Source organism: Lampetra fluviatilis, chromosome 5, assembly GCF_964198595.1.
Source record: "Lampetra fluviatilis chromosome 5, kcLamFluv1.1, whole genome shotgun sequence".
Classification (NCBI taxonomy): domain Eukaryota; kingdom Metazoa; phylum Chordata; class Hyperoartia; order Petromyzontiformes; family Petromyzontidae; genus Lampetra; species Lampetra fluviatilis.
Window position 1 is genome coordinate 854,590 of NC_136279.1, and position 16,274 is coordinate 870,863.

The 16,274-nt window shown below is 44.3% G+C and overlaps 1 protein-coding gene across 3 annotated transcripts in view; it reads right to left on the bottom strand.

Annotated features, from left to right (window-relative positions):
* Nucleotides 1-1,948: 1,948 nt before the first annotated feature.
* LOC144932363 (adenylyl cyclase-associated protein 1-like) overlaps nt 1,949-16,274 on the bottom strand; it is a 38,213-nt gene continuing 23,887 nt past the window's right edge. For 2 of the 3 annotated variants that reach the window (XM_078856329.1, XM_078856330.1), the window contains exons 7-13: nt 15,643-15,751; nt 13,068-13,248; nt 10,119-10,285; nt 9,532-9,655; nt 9,038-9,120; nt 8,145-8,285; nt 1,949-6,232 (exon numbers count right to left, since the gene is read on the bottom strand). In XM_078856329.1, the coding sequence (XP_078712455.1) occupies nt 6,149-6,232; nt 8,145-8,285; nt 9,038-9,120; nt 9,532-9,655; nt 10,119-10,285; nt 13,068-13,248; nt 15,643-15,751 (889 nt within the window). In that variant the 3' untranslated portion in view covers nt 1,949-6,148. The remainder of the gene's footprint in view (nt 6,233-8,144; nt 8,286-9,037; nt 9,121-9,531; nt 9,656-10,118; nt 10,286-13,067; nt 13,249-15,642; nt 15,752-16,274) is intronic. The other variant, XM_078856331.1, reaches the window with a different exon arrangement.

Below are 16,274 nucleotides of genomic sequence, written 5' to 3' on the forward strand. Positions count from 1 at the left end.
TCAGCAATAACATCAGCGATTCAACTGTCCTTCCAATGTTGCGATGAGAATGCTGCGTTAAAACTCAGATTCGTTGGAATGTTTCGTATATATATTTATTTTAAGATATATTTTCGAATAACTGTTCAACCAAATGGTGAGCATTTTGAGTTTCGGACATTGAGGTTTACAAATGTCGAGGTGGAGCACTGCAATTGCGTTCTCGCTTCACTGCTGGTAGAAGCGCCTCCACTCCAGATGCCTTCTGAGCGCCAATCTGGAGGGTGTTTGGCCTACTCTTCCACCTTGGCCAGACATCTTGAAAGAGGTGGGAACAAATCCACTTTACACCGCAAGCGACTTTCCGATCGGCCGTTATTAATATAATAAAACGTTAAAGTTGTGATCATAAAACAGCAGATACAAACATGACAAAGACTTTTGGCTTGCTTCATGCCGTCGTGTGGTGCTCTAAATGATGTTGTTAGCTCGTCACAAAAAAGGTAATTGGCATTGGCCAAACATCCCATTGCGGAATATTTACCCGCACATCACTCGATTGGGATAACGCAGCAGCAGGCGAACACATCTCTCTCTGCTGCCAAACCTTGGCACGACCCTTCTGAAAAGAGTAGAGACTCAGTGAGGATGTATTGGGTAAACAAGCGTGAGCTTAATCATAACAACAATGTTACAACCTGAAGCTCTGCTGCCCTCTCGCGGTAGGCTTGCGTATTTAGAATATATTTTGTAACCTCTCACAATTCGAGACTTCTTCCCCCAATCTATAAAATATGGCCATCACAAGATGCGCGAAAATATCTAAGCAAGGAATTAAATTAAATTGTGAGAAGTCATAGCTTTAGTTATCAAGTAGTGTCTTTTTTAATTCAGTCCTAAAGGAATGGTCTATCATTGACAATAGATGATAGATTACCAAACGCTCAGGGCTCTTCCTAGGAACCGTCAAGGACTGTAACCAGTGCAAACCTTCAGTTGGAACAGTCCGGGCCGATGTTTCTGGATTTATTTTGGCACCAGGTCGTCCCCGATATCCCGATTCATAACATTATGGGAACGTAGCGAACACATAATCTAGGATTGCTGTATTATAGATGGACATTCCTTGTGCAGTATTCTCGTGGTAGTGCCTTACGCCAACAATCCGTACTCCAAGCTAGCCTGGCAGCGTACGGAAAAATATTGAGCGATTCAAATTGGAGCAGTCCAACCGCACTTACTCATGCATGTATGTGTGTATGTTGAACGTCTTTCGCACTATACGTAGCCAACCGTGCTAATCGGAGGTGCGGGGGTAGGACAACAAACTAAACACAAAATGCAGTTTCTAAAGAAATGAAATTCAAATGTAACGCCAATCCACTGCGAGTGTGTCTAGTCTGATGCAAAACGGATGAACTGTTGTGCGTTATGCATCGTAACAGCCACATATGGTAGATAGGTGGAGGCGCAGCCCTGCAATATCTCGCTCACGCCACTGCTGCTGGAAGGGCCTCCAGTCGGGGCAGCTCCAGAGGGTTCCATCTCGAGACAATCTAAATCAGTAATGGTTGCTTAGTGGCGTGGTGTACAGCAGAGGGCAGTGTAACAAACGACACTGCTATAGAGTCATCGACTCACATCCTCCGTCTATGCTCCCTGCAAACCCGCACTGACCAGCGTGGTGAAGGATGATCAAACAACCCCCACACAAAACCGTTCATGGACATGCTTCGGAGGCATACAAATTAATAAACAAAGAACCGCAACACTTGTTCAATAACAATGTTTCAACATATTCTGTGGGTCGTTCGGTAAAGTCACGTAGACAGGTTCAAAGAAAAGAACAAAAAATCTACGTCATCCTGATGACGACCGCTTGTGTTGCGATCGAAACATGTCTTTCGTGACTTTAGCGAAAGACCCAAAGAATATGAATTCCTGCAGTCACGAAAGCTTTGAGTCAAGATTATTTCAACATGTTTTATTCTCAACTGCGTACGACACAGACGTCCGTTTACGGCTTCGTTCGTCAAGCTAGTAAGACCACAATCACATTACAGGTGCAGAAGCACATCCTCCTCTACAATCTAAAACAGTTGCAATGCATCTATCGCTACCACGCGCACGACAGAAGCACTATGCATGCTAAGTGCAGAACCGCATCTCTAACAGCTTGACATTTGTGCTCTTACGTGATTTCGTATACCACAAGGACATGTAATAATATACCTTATGAATACTTGAGGCGATGTGGCTCAGTGTGAATTACAGCAGTGGCACTGACATCGCTCCCATCATTATTGACCGAGAGAGGCATTGGCAAGGTGTGGCTGGGTCTAGTGCCACGGTGGCGTCTGATGCAACACCCGAATCCACCGCTAGAGGAGGCTAGGGCGTCGTTGTGTTGGTCACCGACTATTCACGCGTTTAAGGTCTTCTTAAGCATCTGTGCACAGGCATATACAGTTTTATTTGTGTGTTCTCGTGGGTGCCTGTTGCAAAATATATTTATTTGTAAACGTGCCTTTGAAAAATAAATGATATAACTCAACTGCATCCTACGCACACACGTGTAGGGAGTAAGTAAGGCGATCCACTTTGAACTTCTAATATCAAAACTGAGACCGCCGCATGAAATCAGCTCCACTATTGTACTGAGGTCACGACTGCCTTGCCGCAAATTTGGCTGACATTAAAATATAATTGCTTGTTACAACGAACATAAACGCACGTGTCTCGGTTGGCAGTGATGTACAGAAATCAGGAAAACAAACCCTTTCAAGCATCTTCATCAGCAGTGACTTTAAACAAACATGTAGTCGTGTATGGGTCATAACCTGTACTCACTTTCCCAAGGTAATCATCCTGGCAAATCTGTCATGTGTAAGTTTTCTGCGGGCATTAGACGTGCCGGTATGTGGTAGTTGGGTAGTAATACAGCAGTAATAGTAACACTGAATACCACTTAATACAATGCATGTCCAGGCAGCTCTCCCCTCGTTGGCTCCTTGATATTCCTTTCCCCATCATGTTCCAAGTTTTTATTGACGAGGCAACCCCATTTACAGGCATGCGAATATTTCACGTGCTCTGTAGAAGAGGCATTGCCGCGAAACAGCCGACCAATGTTCATGTTGTAAAGTGGTAAGATAAACAAAACATGTTCTTGCCTGCACGCTGCACTGGAACCCGGGAATCGAGGAGTCTACGTTACTTGATCTGCTCGATGCCACGTGGTGGTCATGCCGCTTGGCAGACGCGGTGGACAACACTCGACCGGGAAGATTGCCACCCTGTGGGTCCCTCTTCCCGGCGGAGCCGAGCGGCTTGCGAGCAGCGCGAGGAACAACGGCGACGTCAAGTTGCACTCTGGCTTTTGTCGGGTACAATTGGCTCCCGAATTGAAAGCTTTCAGGAGTTCCCACGTTTCGAAGCATGTAGTGTGGTGAGCTTTTTTTAAATAACCCAAATGCGTAAGCCCTCTATGGAAGCTTGAACACACTACCCAATCGCAACGCCAAAGTTAATACGAGTACTGTTATACTGTACTGGATGTGCAAAGCACTAATCGTTCCCTTTATAAGCCCATCATGTCTAGCATATTGCAAGTTTACTCAAGTGTATCCATGCTTAATAATGAGCTTTCAGTCTTCAGTGATCATGCTGAATTCTACAAATCCTTAATCGTCTGCAAGCGATATATGGACAGGCATAACTGCATCGAGCTAAATCCTCCAGAACACAGATCTCTCCTGTGCCAACCGCCCCGAACACCGCTCCCGAGGTCCTCCCATCCTCACCACCCCAGCAGAGTTGCCCCACTCATGCCAGCCGCAGCCAACACGCACACAATGGTGGAGGAATGTCCGCAGCCGGGCACAGAGTGGCAGGCGGATATCAAATTTCGGCCAACGCAGCCCGCTGACAATCACGGGGGTGACTCAGTATTCCTCCAGCATGTCAACTTCATCTCGCGAGGCCAATCGCAGGCCATCCATGGCAAAGCCGGGGATCGCACCGAGATCGTGAAGAGCTCAGTGCGACACCGCGACGCAGCCAGCAGGCGGCGCGGGCGAGTGCGCCACCACCAAAACACGAAATGATTGATGCTCGGTACAAAACTCTCAAAAGGATAACGCCGCAATGGTCGCACGTCTAAAATGTAGCAGAGCATGCTCTGCTATGCACACGGGACTAAACAAAGCCGACGACAACGCGTTAAAATCATCACAGTAGTTGTGCGTAAACAACGCAACAAGCAAATGGACAGCTGGCGTTTTTCCAAATCGCGCTTTGCATGATGCATGAATGTGCAAGGTTGTTTGTAGTTCGTCAAACAAAAAAACTCCACTTTGTTTCAACGTTTTGCCAAAACGACTCATCAGCTGTTCTGTAGAGTAAGAGCTGACTATTGTGTTTAACAGTACACAAAGGCAATGATTAGCATACCATTTTAAAGTGTAAAGCATGTATATGCTTCAGCTGACAAACCGCATGGCTGCTGGCACAAATTGCACGATGGCAGTGATGTCGATGGTGGCCTAGAAGGAAAAAAAACCGGACTGCCAGTTTAAGACTTTTGATTATTCTACCACGATGGTTACATATGTTATACGATTATAACTATTTTGATTGATACATTAATAGTGAATCTTGAACACACCATCTCGCCTTTGATATGCATGAACGAATTACATTACCATGACATAATAATTTCTCCATCATGTGCAGCAATTTGGTTTGTAAGCTTAAAATGGGTTTGACAGCACTCTCTCCCCACGACGTGTACATCATTTATGCCAGCTCGCTCACCAAGGAGCTGCTTGTAACTTCTTTCGCACTGTACGTAGCCAACCGTGCTTGGTGTAAAAGAACCACGTACCAGGGCTGCAATGAACACGAATGGCGACATCGTGACCGGCGACTTTCGCCAACTGTGGCCTACGGCGAGACATTACGGGGGAAGTGTCGCATTCAAAGGGGGCTGATTAAGATCAGCGCTACAGTCCGGGGGATCACTTTACGACCAAAATCAAATCCCTCCCATTCCCTTCCCGAGCTACTGATAGGGCATTGCCCAAATTCGCGAGCGCTCTCCGTGCGCATCCCAGCGGAAGCTGCACTCGCCAAACGCCTCCATCCGATAGCGCTGCCTCTGTGCTCGATGCAAACTGAGAACATCCAAAAAACCCACCCTCGTCTAAGCAATACGATTTTAAATCCTCCCGATTCCCATTCAGTATTCACAAAAATCTATCGGTGGAAAGGATGAGCAATGCACGTGTTTGTTTTTTCCCGAGTAAGGTTCAATTCCATTGAATTTTCACTTGCGCATCTGTGAATAAAAATATCAAACGTTTACATTCTTAAAAGCGAGCATTTATGATAAGAACCTTTCTGTGGCCTAACAATTTTAGTTGCTCGTTTTTTTTGCCAGCTGTCAGAAATTAAATAAAAGTGATTTCAGGCGGTGCTCATCTCTCGTCTACAGCCCTGACCCAGTTGTGAAAATTACACATTCCCATGGCAGGGGTGAGTCTCTGCACGGGACTTATGTTATCGACCCTGGTGGGATGATGGGCTGAGCCAATTCCAACTGTGAGCCGCTGGCTCCGACACTAAGCTGCCTGGCCAGCCTCTACTCGCTGTAGATGTATAGATATGTACACAACAATATCAACCATTACCATTGCAGATAATTTCCTTAAATAATTATGGCACTAAACACGTAGTCGTTAACGTAAAGTATGACCTCGCGACCATCTGTATGACACTGCAGGTGAGAGTTTTACACCGATGGATAATCGTACATTTCAGCTGCCTACTGACTTCTACAACAGCTGTGGAAAACCTCAAATTATATTCAATTACACCTGCTTACAAAGCAATGAAGGTTTAGCTTCGATGCAACTATTATAATATATGATATCATTACATAATTGAATCCTATTTGGCATCAGCCTGAGCGTTTTACTTCTTACTATATTTGCTTTACTTCGTTTAACCTGTTCAGAGTTTAAGTAATTCATGATGAATACGTTTGTGGTAGGAGCAATATTGAATGGCATGTGGTGAAAGAACATCAAATCTCCGCGACCGTGCACGCAGAGCCTGCAGAACTGTCAGCCAGGAGACGTTCCCTTGGCTGCTACAGACCCCCCCACGGCTATCCGGCAATCTCTGAGGCTTCGGTGACAAGCTTGTGACCGTTCCACACGGTCTTGAACTGCTCGGGCACTGGGAATTCTCGCTGTGGGGAAAGAGAAAATGCATTCGACAAGGTTACACTCAAAGAGGGAACTTGCGCTCCTATTCTAATAAACATTCAATGTCGTGAACGATATGGAGTGAAAACAAATTGGCTGGCTCGAGACTTGGGAATGTCAAAAAAAAAGCACATTTGTAATTTGAAATAATTCAAGTTCATGAATCGTTTGCCAAGATTAATCAACTGCTGGATGACGGCCTCCGCAAGCCTCCGACACCTCTCACAATCCTGGGATTTAGCACATCCAGCAGAGCACCAGCACGCAAACGTATTTCATCGCTCCATCTCATCAATATATTAAAAACCACGTCTAAAGATAAAATAAGAAATTAAATTAAATAATAGAATACGACGTTTCGATTGCAACACAAGCAATCATCATCAGGTATAATTAAATAGCGACATAAAATCTAACCAGAAAACTATAGACAGACATATTAGCAGACAGATATTACCAAGATACATAGCGAGAGCAACACAAGTAACAGAGAGGGGTGATCGTCTCTGTGTGGTGGCCTTAAATAGACAAAGGGGGGGCGGAGGCAGAGAGGGAGGGGGGTTAGAGAAAAAATTTGCATATCAATTGGTGCTGCAAGAACGATTACACGGCAAGCAAGCCTGAAAATCAGGAGAAAGACACACTAAAATTAAATAACCTAGTAAAATATCGAAATGTAATGTAATACAACACAGAGGGTCGGTCAACACACAATTAACGCATAGCCTGGTTGATTACGTATTTCAAAGATTGCTAAGTTAGAATTTGAGTGTGAACATTCTAAAGAGGACACAGGCAGAGAAAACAAGTCGCCAGAGAGAGAGAAAAAAAGATAAGCTTAAAACTTCCCCGTAGAAGTGGTTCAATCTTAATTTTAGAACTTTCGTGACTGCAGGAATTATTATTTGGTTCATTCGGTTAAGTCACGTCTAAAGATAAAATAATAAATTAAATTAAATAATAGAATACGACGTTTCGATTGCAACACAAGCAATCATCAGGTATAATGAAATAGCGACATAAAATCTAACCAGAAAACTATAGACAGACATATTAGCAGACAGATATTACCAAGATACATAGCGAGAGCAACACAAGTAACAGAGAGGGGTGATCGTCTCTGTGTGGTGGCCTTAAATAGACAGAGGGGGGGCGGAGGCAGAGAGGGAGGGGGGTTAGAGAAAAAAATAGCATATCAATTGGTGCTGCAAGAACGATTACACGGCAAGCAAGCCTGAAAATCAGGAGAAAGACACACTAAAATTAAATAACCTAGTAAAATATCGAAATGTAATGTAATACAACACAGAGGGTCGGTCAACACACAATTTTACTAGGTTATTTAATTTTTGTGTGTCTTTCTCCTGATTTTCAGGCTTGCTTGCCGTGTAATCGTTCTTGCAGCACCAATTGATATGCTAATTTTTTCTCTAACCCCCCTCCCTCTCTGCCTGCGCCCCCCCTCTGTCTATTTAAGGCCACCACACAGAGACGATCACCCCTCTCTGTTACTTGTGTTGCTCTCGCTATGTATCTTGGTAATATCTGTCTGCTAATATGTCTGTCTATAGTTTTCTGGTTAGATTTTATGTCGCTATTTCATTATACCTGATGATGATGATTGCTTGTGTTGCAATCGAAACGTCGTATTCTATTATTTAATTTAATTTATTATTTTATCTTTAGACGTGACTTAACCGAAAGAACCAAATAATAATTCCTGCAGTCACGAAAGTTCTAAAATTAAGATATTAAAAACCACACAACGGTTGGCTTTAGACTTGCTCATTGCAACAAAAACTAACGACACAGACTAACAATGTCTCCCCACCTCCTACGAACGCACCGAAGAGTACAGCGCGAGAGAAAGGAGCCGCTCATGACGGACAGACTCACGTAATCGTCGTGGTCAGGAACGAGGATGTTCATCTCGGAGGACTTGGCGCTCACGATCTCGCAATCCAGGGACTGGGGGCTCAAGAACACCTGGCAGCCGTCCGTCTTGTTGATGGAAATGGTCGGGACCTTCCCCTCCACCTGTCGTACGGCGCGGGGGGGGGAGGGTCATCGTTAAGGCTGAAGCGGAGCGCTCGCGAGGGTGACACGAGCGTGACACGCGACGCGCAGGGCGCTCGTGTTAACTTTTCGACTTTAAAAACAGAAACTGAAACATTGTGCATCACGTTCTCGCCACTAATACTTGTCAGTGGCAGATAGTGTGGAGGTCAATAGAAACTATTTGCAAAAAGACTTTGAAAAAGTCAACAAATTTCAGTTTAACGCTTGACAAAGAGATTTAGTATTTCATAGGCAAACACAGTGGAGGATGAATTCGTTGAAATAGTTTTCTTGGACTGCCAATACATACCTATTATTTTCCTTACACATGACTCTAGGGCAAATGTAATCTCAAGTTTGATAAGACTGCACATATTTTAAACAATAGAATATTTATCGCCCAGTAATTTCAACAGACTGCAACTCAAAAGAGTGACAATCACATAACCCTGTGTTTCCAATTCTTACCAAAAGAGATTTTCTGGCTTTCAATTTGAGTGATAACCTAACAGCACAAGCCAATAATACTTTATTGCTGCACCCAATATGATGAAAGCTCAATATATAACGTGTGTAAAACAGCAAAAAAGTGCTTCATGCATATTGCACATTGTTCTTGAAATGGTCTAAAGTGATTCATTTAGCTGGGAACAAACATTACATTTGAATTCAAGAAAGTGATTACAAATGTGTAGAAATCCACGTGTGATTCCCAGGAGACATGCGAGTACCTGCAGTTGCACACTCTTGCTGTTGATGACCTCTACGATGCCAACCACGTTCTCAAAGACCAACCCCAACCTCTTGCAGTTATCTGCAACAACGAAGCAATGGTAACAAATGACTTCACTGCATGACCAATGCACACCAAAACATGGTCTTCGATGACAAGAACGCAGTATCACGACGAAGCTATCGCTTGGGATAAAGGGAATGAAACAAAATCCATTGTTGTAGTGTACTTCTAAGCTCAACATCTACGCTCGCAACCTTCACCAACCCGTATTGACCAGCGCAGCGAAGTATGGTCAAAGAACCCCCATGACCCGCACGGTGTGGGGAGGCCCTCATCCAGCAGTGGAGTGAAAAAATGTCAATCAAAGTGCGTGTAAAAAGATATGACAATACCCCTAGAGTTTAATCAAGTGCACGTGCCAGCGTTGGTTAAGAGCGTTATCCCCCTAGTTCGTTTTCACGTGTTGCATTGGGCTGTTCAGGAGCTCACCGATGATGATGGAGTTGATTTTGCCTTTGATCTGCAGCATGCTGTTCACACACTGGAAGACGTACACCACCTGCTTGAGCTCCGTGTCCTCGATCAGGAGACCCTCGGCATTCTCCTGGTACTCCTGGCAAACCGCACCCGACGCTCTCGGTAAATCGCCGTTACATACGGGCACGTTAAAATGATAGATAGCTGATAGCAGCATATCAAGAGCTTGCGACATAACAAGTTAGAATCACCGCTGTGTTACATTGTGGCCGGATGCGGATACTGGCAGAGCGTTCGACTCGCAATCGGTCACGAGATTAGGAGTTCAAATCCCGGTCAGAGGTTAACTCAACCACTCGGCAAAACAAATCCACTTTCTGGGAGGTCAAGTGCGGAGGTGCGTGTCTGGTCCCTCCCACAGGAATGTGGAATTTCCACCACTGACTACTGCTGAGTATATCGACAGGCAGAGGGCAGTGCTAACCAATGCTCACCGGAGCCGAGGGGAGACGTTTCACATCGACTCCTCTCCGTTGTGCGGACAAACCGACGCTGTAGGAATCGAGTGGCACGGGGGTGCGGCGGTCGTGACGACTCACCACTCTCCACTTCTTGCCTTCTAACTCGAGCACGGGCTGCTGCTGTTTCCGAGCGGCGAGCGCCCTGTGGGGCGACGACTGTGGACTGTCCCCCCGGCTCACGCTGCCCTGCGCACGGAGGCCTGGGTTCTTGTGGGTCTTCACTTTGTCCGACACGTGCTTCAACGCTGAGAGACCGGCGAGAGTTTCAACCAAGTCAGGCTTCGTCGTCGTCGTTGTTATTATAATAACGATTGCTGTGATTATGGTTGTTAACACATTCTGTCCTCGTTCCACACTAGCTACAACTCGCAGCAACGTTTGAAAAGTCAAAATGGTCCAATATTTAAGTGATGAAAACTCAATTCATGCCTGTGTGCCAATAATCACAGGCAACAGGTAAATGTGAGCACAGTTATTAAACACGCGAGTTAACAAAACAGCAGCAGTGACACAATTGAGAAAATTGTATTGCATCCGTAGCTTAGTGCGGACAAAACATCATAGAACATTCATATTTAACGACCTGTGGTGTTTATTTAGAGATTCCTATCTGCCCAGGTGGCTGCAGAACCCCATTTGCTGTACTGCCATATCAAGGCCAGCTTGCAGGCCAGCAGCTTTGCGAGTTTTTCAAATGTACGTGATCCACACACCCTTGATTCCAAAGTGCTGGATTACCATGGCTTGCCACACGTGGGGTAGCGAGCCGTGGCTAAGACCGGCATCACACAATGATGTCCTTCTCACTGCAGACATGTGCAAAATGACACGTTGCTCCTATTAAGTCCTCGTACTTTCAATGCGGCGGTGTAGACCTTGTACAAATTATCAAAGCGAGAGGCGTTATTTTAAACATTTAAATAGTGACGCACAAAGTATTTTGTTACACGTGGCGAGTACTTTATCCCCTCCCTAGCAACGGTTTAAAGCCTCTATCAAGACGCGATCAAAACTACGGTTGACTTTTCAAACAAGTCATAAAGGGCGCGATGACGAACGGGGATGTGTCAAGTCTGACTGGGCTTAGTGGCAAGACCCACACACCCACACACATGCGCGAGTGTGTGCATTTTTTTTTACTAAGATGACTAAATATTTTAAAGACCCGCGCTCGCAGTCAACATTCCCGCCAGAAGTCAAAGAACGCGACTCCATTGTGCGTGGTGACACACGAGGGCAGCCCCGTTCACGCTGCGTGGCCACAAGCTCGCAAGGGGGCTTCAGCCACAGAGTCGTGTCATACTTTCATCAAACACAAGTCAAACATTACACAGAATAAAACAGTGATGCTTTAATTTTCATCGTAACTTTTTTTTAACTAGTTTTATGCATAAAAGAAAAACAGATTTTTTAAAAATAATCTTTAATTGACTGTCAAAAGGACACAAGACAAAAGTGATTTCCTAATTTAACACGTTGGTTCTCGTGACCAGGATTCGTAATTGTGTGTTTGGGTAAGATCACTTGAGTCTCACGCCAAATGGTGTCATATGCCCTCCACCACCCAACATGGTCAAACGTTGTCACGTGAACAGAACATTACGTCATTGGTCCCAGCCAAGCGTGTTAAAAGGAAGTGAATGTGAGTGTGATGATATTAAGTTGTCATTATCAATAGCCCTCATGATTAGTTCATATGTTAGCATGACAGAAATGTATAACTTATTGTTACATGACCCTTAACATGTGTAATTAGGTGTTTAAGCAGAATAGCATCATGATAAACAACTACAGGACCATGAAAATGTATTTTTAAGCACACACATTCTCCCTTATACACACCGCAGGTGCAATTATATAACAAACACGGACATTCAGAAATGACCTTACCTTGCCGTGCATTATGCCTGCACCTGTGTAGGCATTAACCCATTTCACAAACACAATAAACCCTAATTGCACAAGCATCGCATGCCTCCACTATCTCTGCTATCACTTCGGTACACAATCAACAAAGGTAATATTTTAATTTTAGTGTTCAGCAAATGTTCCGCGGTTGTGGCAAATTGACCTTGGAAAGTGATTGGTGTGTTGTAAGAGATGTCAGCCATCACCAGATTTCCCAAAGAACGATGTTTCGTTATATTGTTGACTTTGGTCTTTTAGGATTGACTCAATAATACTGTAAAATTAATACAAATTGATGATTTATCAATGCTTATGTGATATGCCTTGACTATGTGCGTTATACGAGTCTCAGAAACCTGCATGTACATGAATGTGAGGAAGAAACTGCATGGTAATATACCAATAAAACTCTCCAGACTGCACACGTTGTATCTGTACGCAAAAGGGAACGGATTATGTTGGAGACAAAGACAACTGCTCGCCACAATCATCGCTGCGAATACTACATTATCATATCGGTGTTCATGGGATAACAGCGGACGTTGACAAAAAAAAGAAGGAATGTCAGCGGTGAGCAATTTGACGGACACTTTTATCGTGTTTAAGTGTTTGTAAAGGGAGCAGCACTGGAGCAGGTGTTGGGCGAACTGCACTCTAAACCCAGCGACCTACGTTTGATTTCCAGTCACGGTTAACATCAGCAGTGAGCGGGCATCTCTACTAGTCCTTACCCCCTCTCCTTTACTGGCCAGCGTGGTGAAGTATGGCCAATCAACCCCCGTCACCGAAATGGCGTGGGGTGATCATCATCCAACAGTGGCTTGACAAAGAGCTACACACTATGTTTTATTTTAAGACCCTATTGAGACATCCCAGCATCGAGGCTCAGAGAGTCAGGCTGAACATCACTAACACACTTGGGATACCCTCCTGTCAAGAGACGAAACTCCCTCGAGAATTCTAAGGATTCAGCGGTAATTCTGCGGCTCAGAGTCAGACTGACGTGATGATGATAATGATGATGAACGTCCTCAGGGTTCCGTGTTAATGGCCGGGACCCACGGGTGACGCGTCGCCGGAGGCTGACGGGCGATCAGCTGTGCAAGGTGGAAGCGATACCTCTGGCAATCCCCTCGCCCTGGTTGATCTCGGCAAAGAGCGCCGAGCGGTCTCCCGTCGCGCTGTCCTGCCTCGCCAGGGACGGCAGCAGAGGGGGCGGGGGACCCGGGGGTGGAGGGGGAGGAGGGGGAGGAGGAGGCGTCGAGAGTGCACCTGAGGTTGCCTCTTCTGCTTTTGGGTTCTGCAAGAGAGAAGAGAGGAACATGCGGATTGCCTGCTGTGGGTTCACTACAGGCTACGTGGCCTACCAGGCCGCTGTAATGCATCACCGATATTACATTTCAGTGGACCGTCTGTATACAAAATGTGCAGCATTGTTGTTACTGCAGTACAAAACCATTTGTTAAGCATAATGCATATTTAATTGTTCTATACGGAGCCAAAAATACTCTATATTTTCTTTGTACAGCATACGGCACAGCTGATCCTGAATAGCAGCACTGTTATTGAAGACAATGCCTGCAGATTTGCATCGTATTAAACCAACATAAACTTACAAAGGACAACTCTCACATAATAAGCCCAGGAAATTATATATATATATAAAAAATTGGCTTTCATGAAAGCCAGGTTTTGTCAAATTACTTGCAATTTACACATGTGGCTAGGTTTTTCACAAATAATACAGGACTCCCTCAAGGGGAAGCCTAAATAAAGTAACAATATACCTTTAAAAACCCCAAGTCAAAATAGCAGTGACTCTACAGTCATTCACCGTCTATAATTCTACATTGTTCAAATAATGTTTCTTATACATGTTTGGGAGACACTACATAACTGCTAAAGTTGTATGAATACAAAGCTAACCTGTGGTAAGAAGACACTGCACTAAATGGAACTTATGAAGTTTCATAATGCGCACACGTGCAGAGTTTAGCCCTTTTAAAGCACTATAGAAGGCGTACACACACAAAAAACACACACACACTGGCAAACAGCTTAACGGCCAATTCTGGGTCAAAGAACTTCCAGTAGCTTCACGCACGGCCTTGGAAAAAACCACACGTCAGCAATCAATCACAGCGACAGAAAGAGTGGAAGGAATAATACACTAAATTGACGGCATGCCGCATCAGCGCTGTAAGGGGAGCAAATCTTTTAATGGGGAAAGGCTGTGACTGTCTGAAGTGAAAAGTATTTTTTTTTACTCATTTTGCGAAATGTCACAATTCATTATTTTCAGATAAATGCTTAACCCAAGGAGAAAAAAAAAATCTCACGATTATAAGAATACACCGATCACCGTACCTTCCGAGATCAGTTTTGACTAAAATATGTAACATCACGATTAGCAGCATGTACGTTATGTTGCCTTGACTTCCGTTTGTTACAACGCAAATATCGCAGACATGTTCTTGTTTCGCACTAAGTCTCTCTGCATTAAACTACACCTTGAATATGCGGTCACAATGATGGACATAACCTGCTCAGATAACAGCACGGAGGTACAGCGCAGAGGTTTAGTATTAAGTGCAAGCATCACATTTCAGCGATTTCAAAATTCCAGGTTGCCACCCTGCTATTCCAAGAGCTATTATTACCAATGCCCGCACGACATTACAAGCGATAGAAAAATGACAGACGTTCAGTATACCGCTATGAAAAGAACTCAAAATAATTTACGACAAATGCCAATGAAAAATAGTTTCGGCAAGCGAAGCTGCTGCTTTGTCACGCAAGCTATTTATATGAAAAGCCAAACCACCTTCGCGATGGTTTAATGACTGCGACGCTGGAGGCTGAAGTCGCTACTCAGCTGTTGCGCACGAGGGCCCCTAAGAGCAAGTGCTGAACAGCTGAGAGCCGAAAAAAAAATAATCCGCAACTGATCAACAGCTGTCCTGTCCAAACTGCCAGTTCATCCACAAAAGGGCTGAGCCCTTACACTGAATTCCTTGGTGGCCCTGTACAACGAGACCACAGTGGCAGGCCACCCGCCAGGCAGGTGGCCACTTCAGGGCCTCATGTTGGATGTCAGGGAAAAAAAACGACATTCACTCTAGTAGGATGAAAACAAAAAATGTGCTGAGAATTTTCGTCGTTTGTGTCTGTAAAAAAAGAACCTGATTTTATTTTCCTTTGATCTTTAAAACGATCTTTGCAACAGCCAAGCTGGCAGCTGTCTTTATTTTACGTTTAAAAGCAGAAAGCCTGAATAAACGCAGATATTTTATGTGGTGAATGTTCGGTCATTTTCCACGATGAGTTTTTACTTCTTCCAAATTCGAAACGGCAAGTCCGCTGCCTAAAGTGTTTTATGGTTTATTATTAATTCACCAAATTATTAAAAGCACAATTACTATTTCCCAATTTACACCTTGCCTGCCAAAAACAAATAGAAGTGTGTGTGGTGAATAATTTGACTATTAGAAAAAAACTGGGCATATTTGTAAATAAACTGACAAAATGACCATCAACCAAAAGCATCTCCATATCTTGCCAAATCCCACAAATTTTAATGAAGCTGTCCTTTTTACCAACATGACCCAGGTTGTCTGAAACTGTCCATGGCAGGCTATAGGGGGCATGCAAATACAATTAGGGGCTGGCACAAGATGAAGGATAAGAAAGGTACCGAATCTTTCCACTCGACGCCGGTAGTGTGGTACTCTCGTATGTAGGCCTGCAGCTCCTTCCAGATGCCCAGGAATGCTGTCACCCACTCCACGTGCCTCTTGTCACTACCACAAACAGCGCACACATAGCAAACTGGTGGCATCGATACAACAATATTTCACAGTAGGTTGCCAATACATTTACAAAGCATAAAGTGCACACGAATATGGCACTTACGTTTAGTAAAACAAATCTACATTATGTTATTGGCTATATTATCTTAAGAATACATACAAATTCGGTAAATTGCACACGATGTCTGGGTGTACAGTTGACATACCAATACCCGTAATTATATTTCCACTGAACTTTTACCACAAGGAATTAAAATGCTGTTGTTACTATGGATGAACTGAATATCATATTCCTTTTTAAATCAGCCTCGGGCTACTTCAATGGAGACCTGCACGAGTCCAGCTCGCCAAGACAACACGCTCTGCAACGCAGACACGAGGTGAGCCAGGGAGCGAGAGAGCAGTGGCAGAGTTTCTGCATGTGTTAACTTTGTACAGCGTGCTGTGTGTCGTGTTATTGTTAGGCTTTGAATATGAATTAATGGAAGTTTTTTTGTATCATTCTATCGTACATATA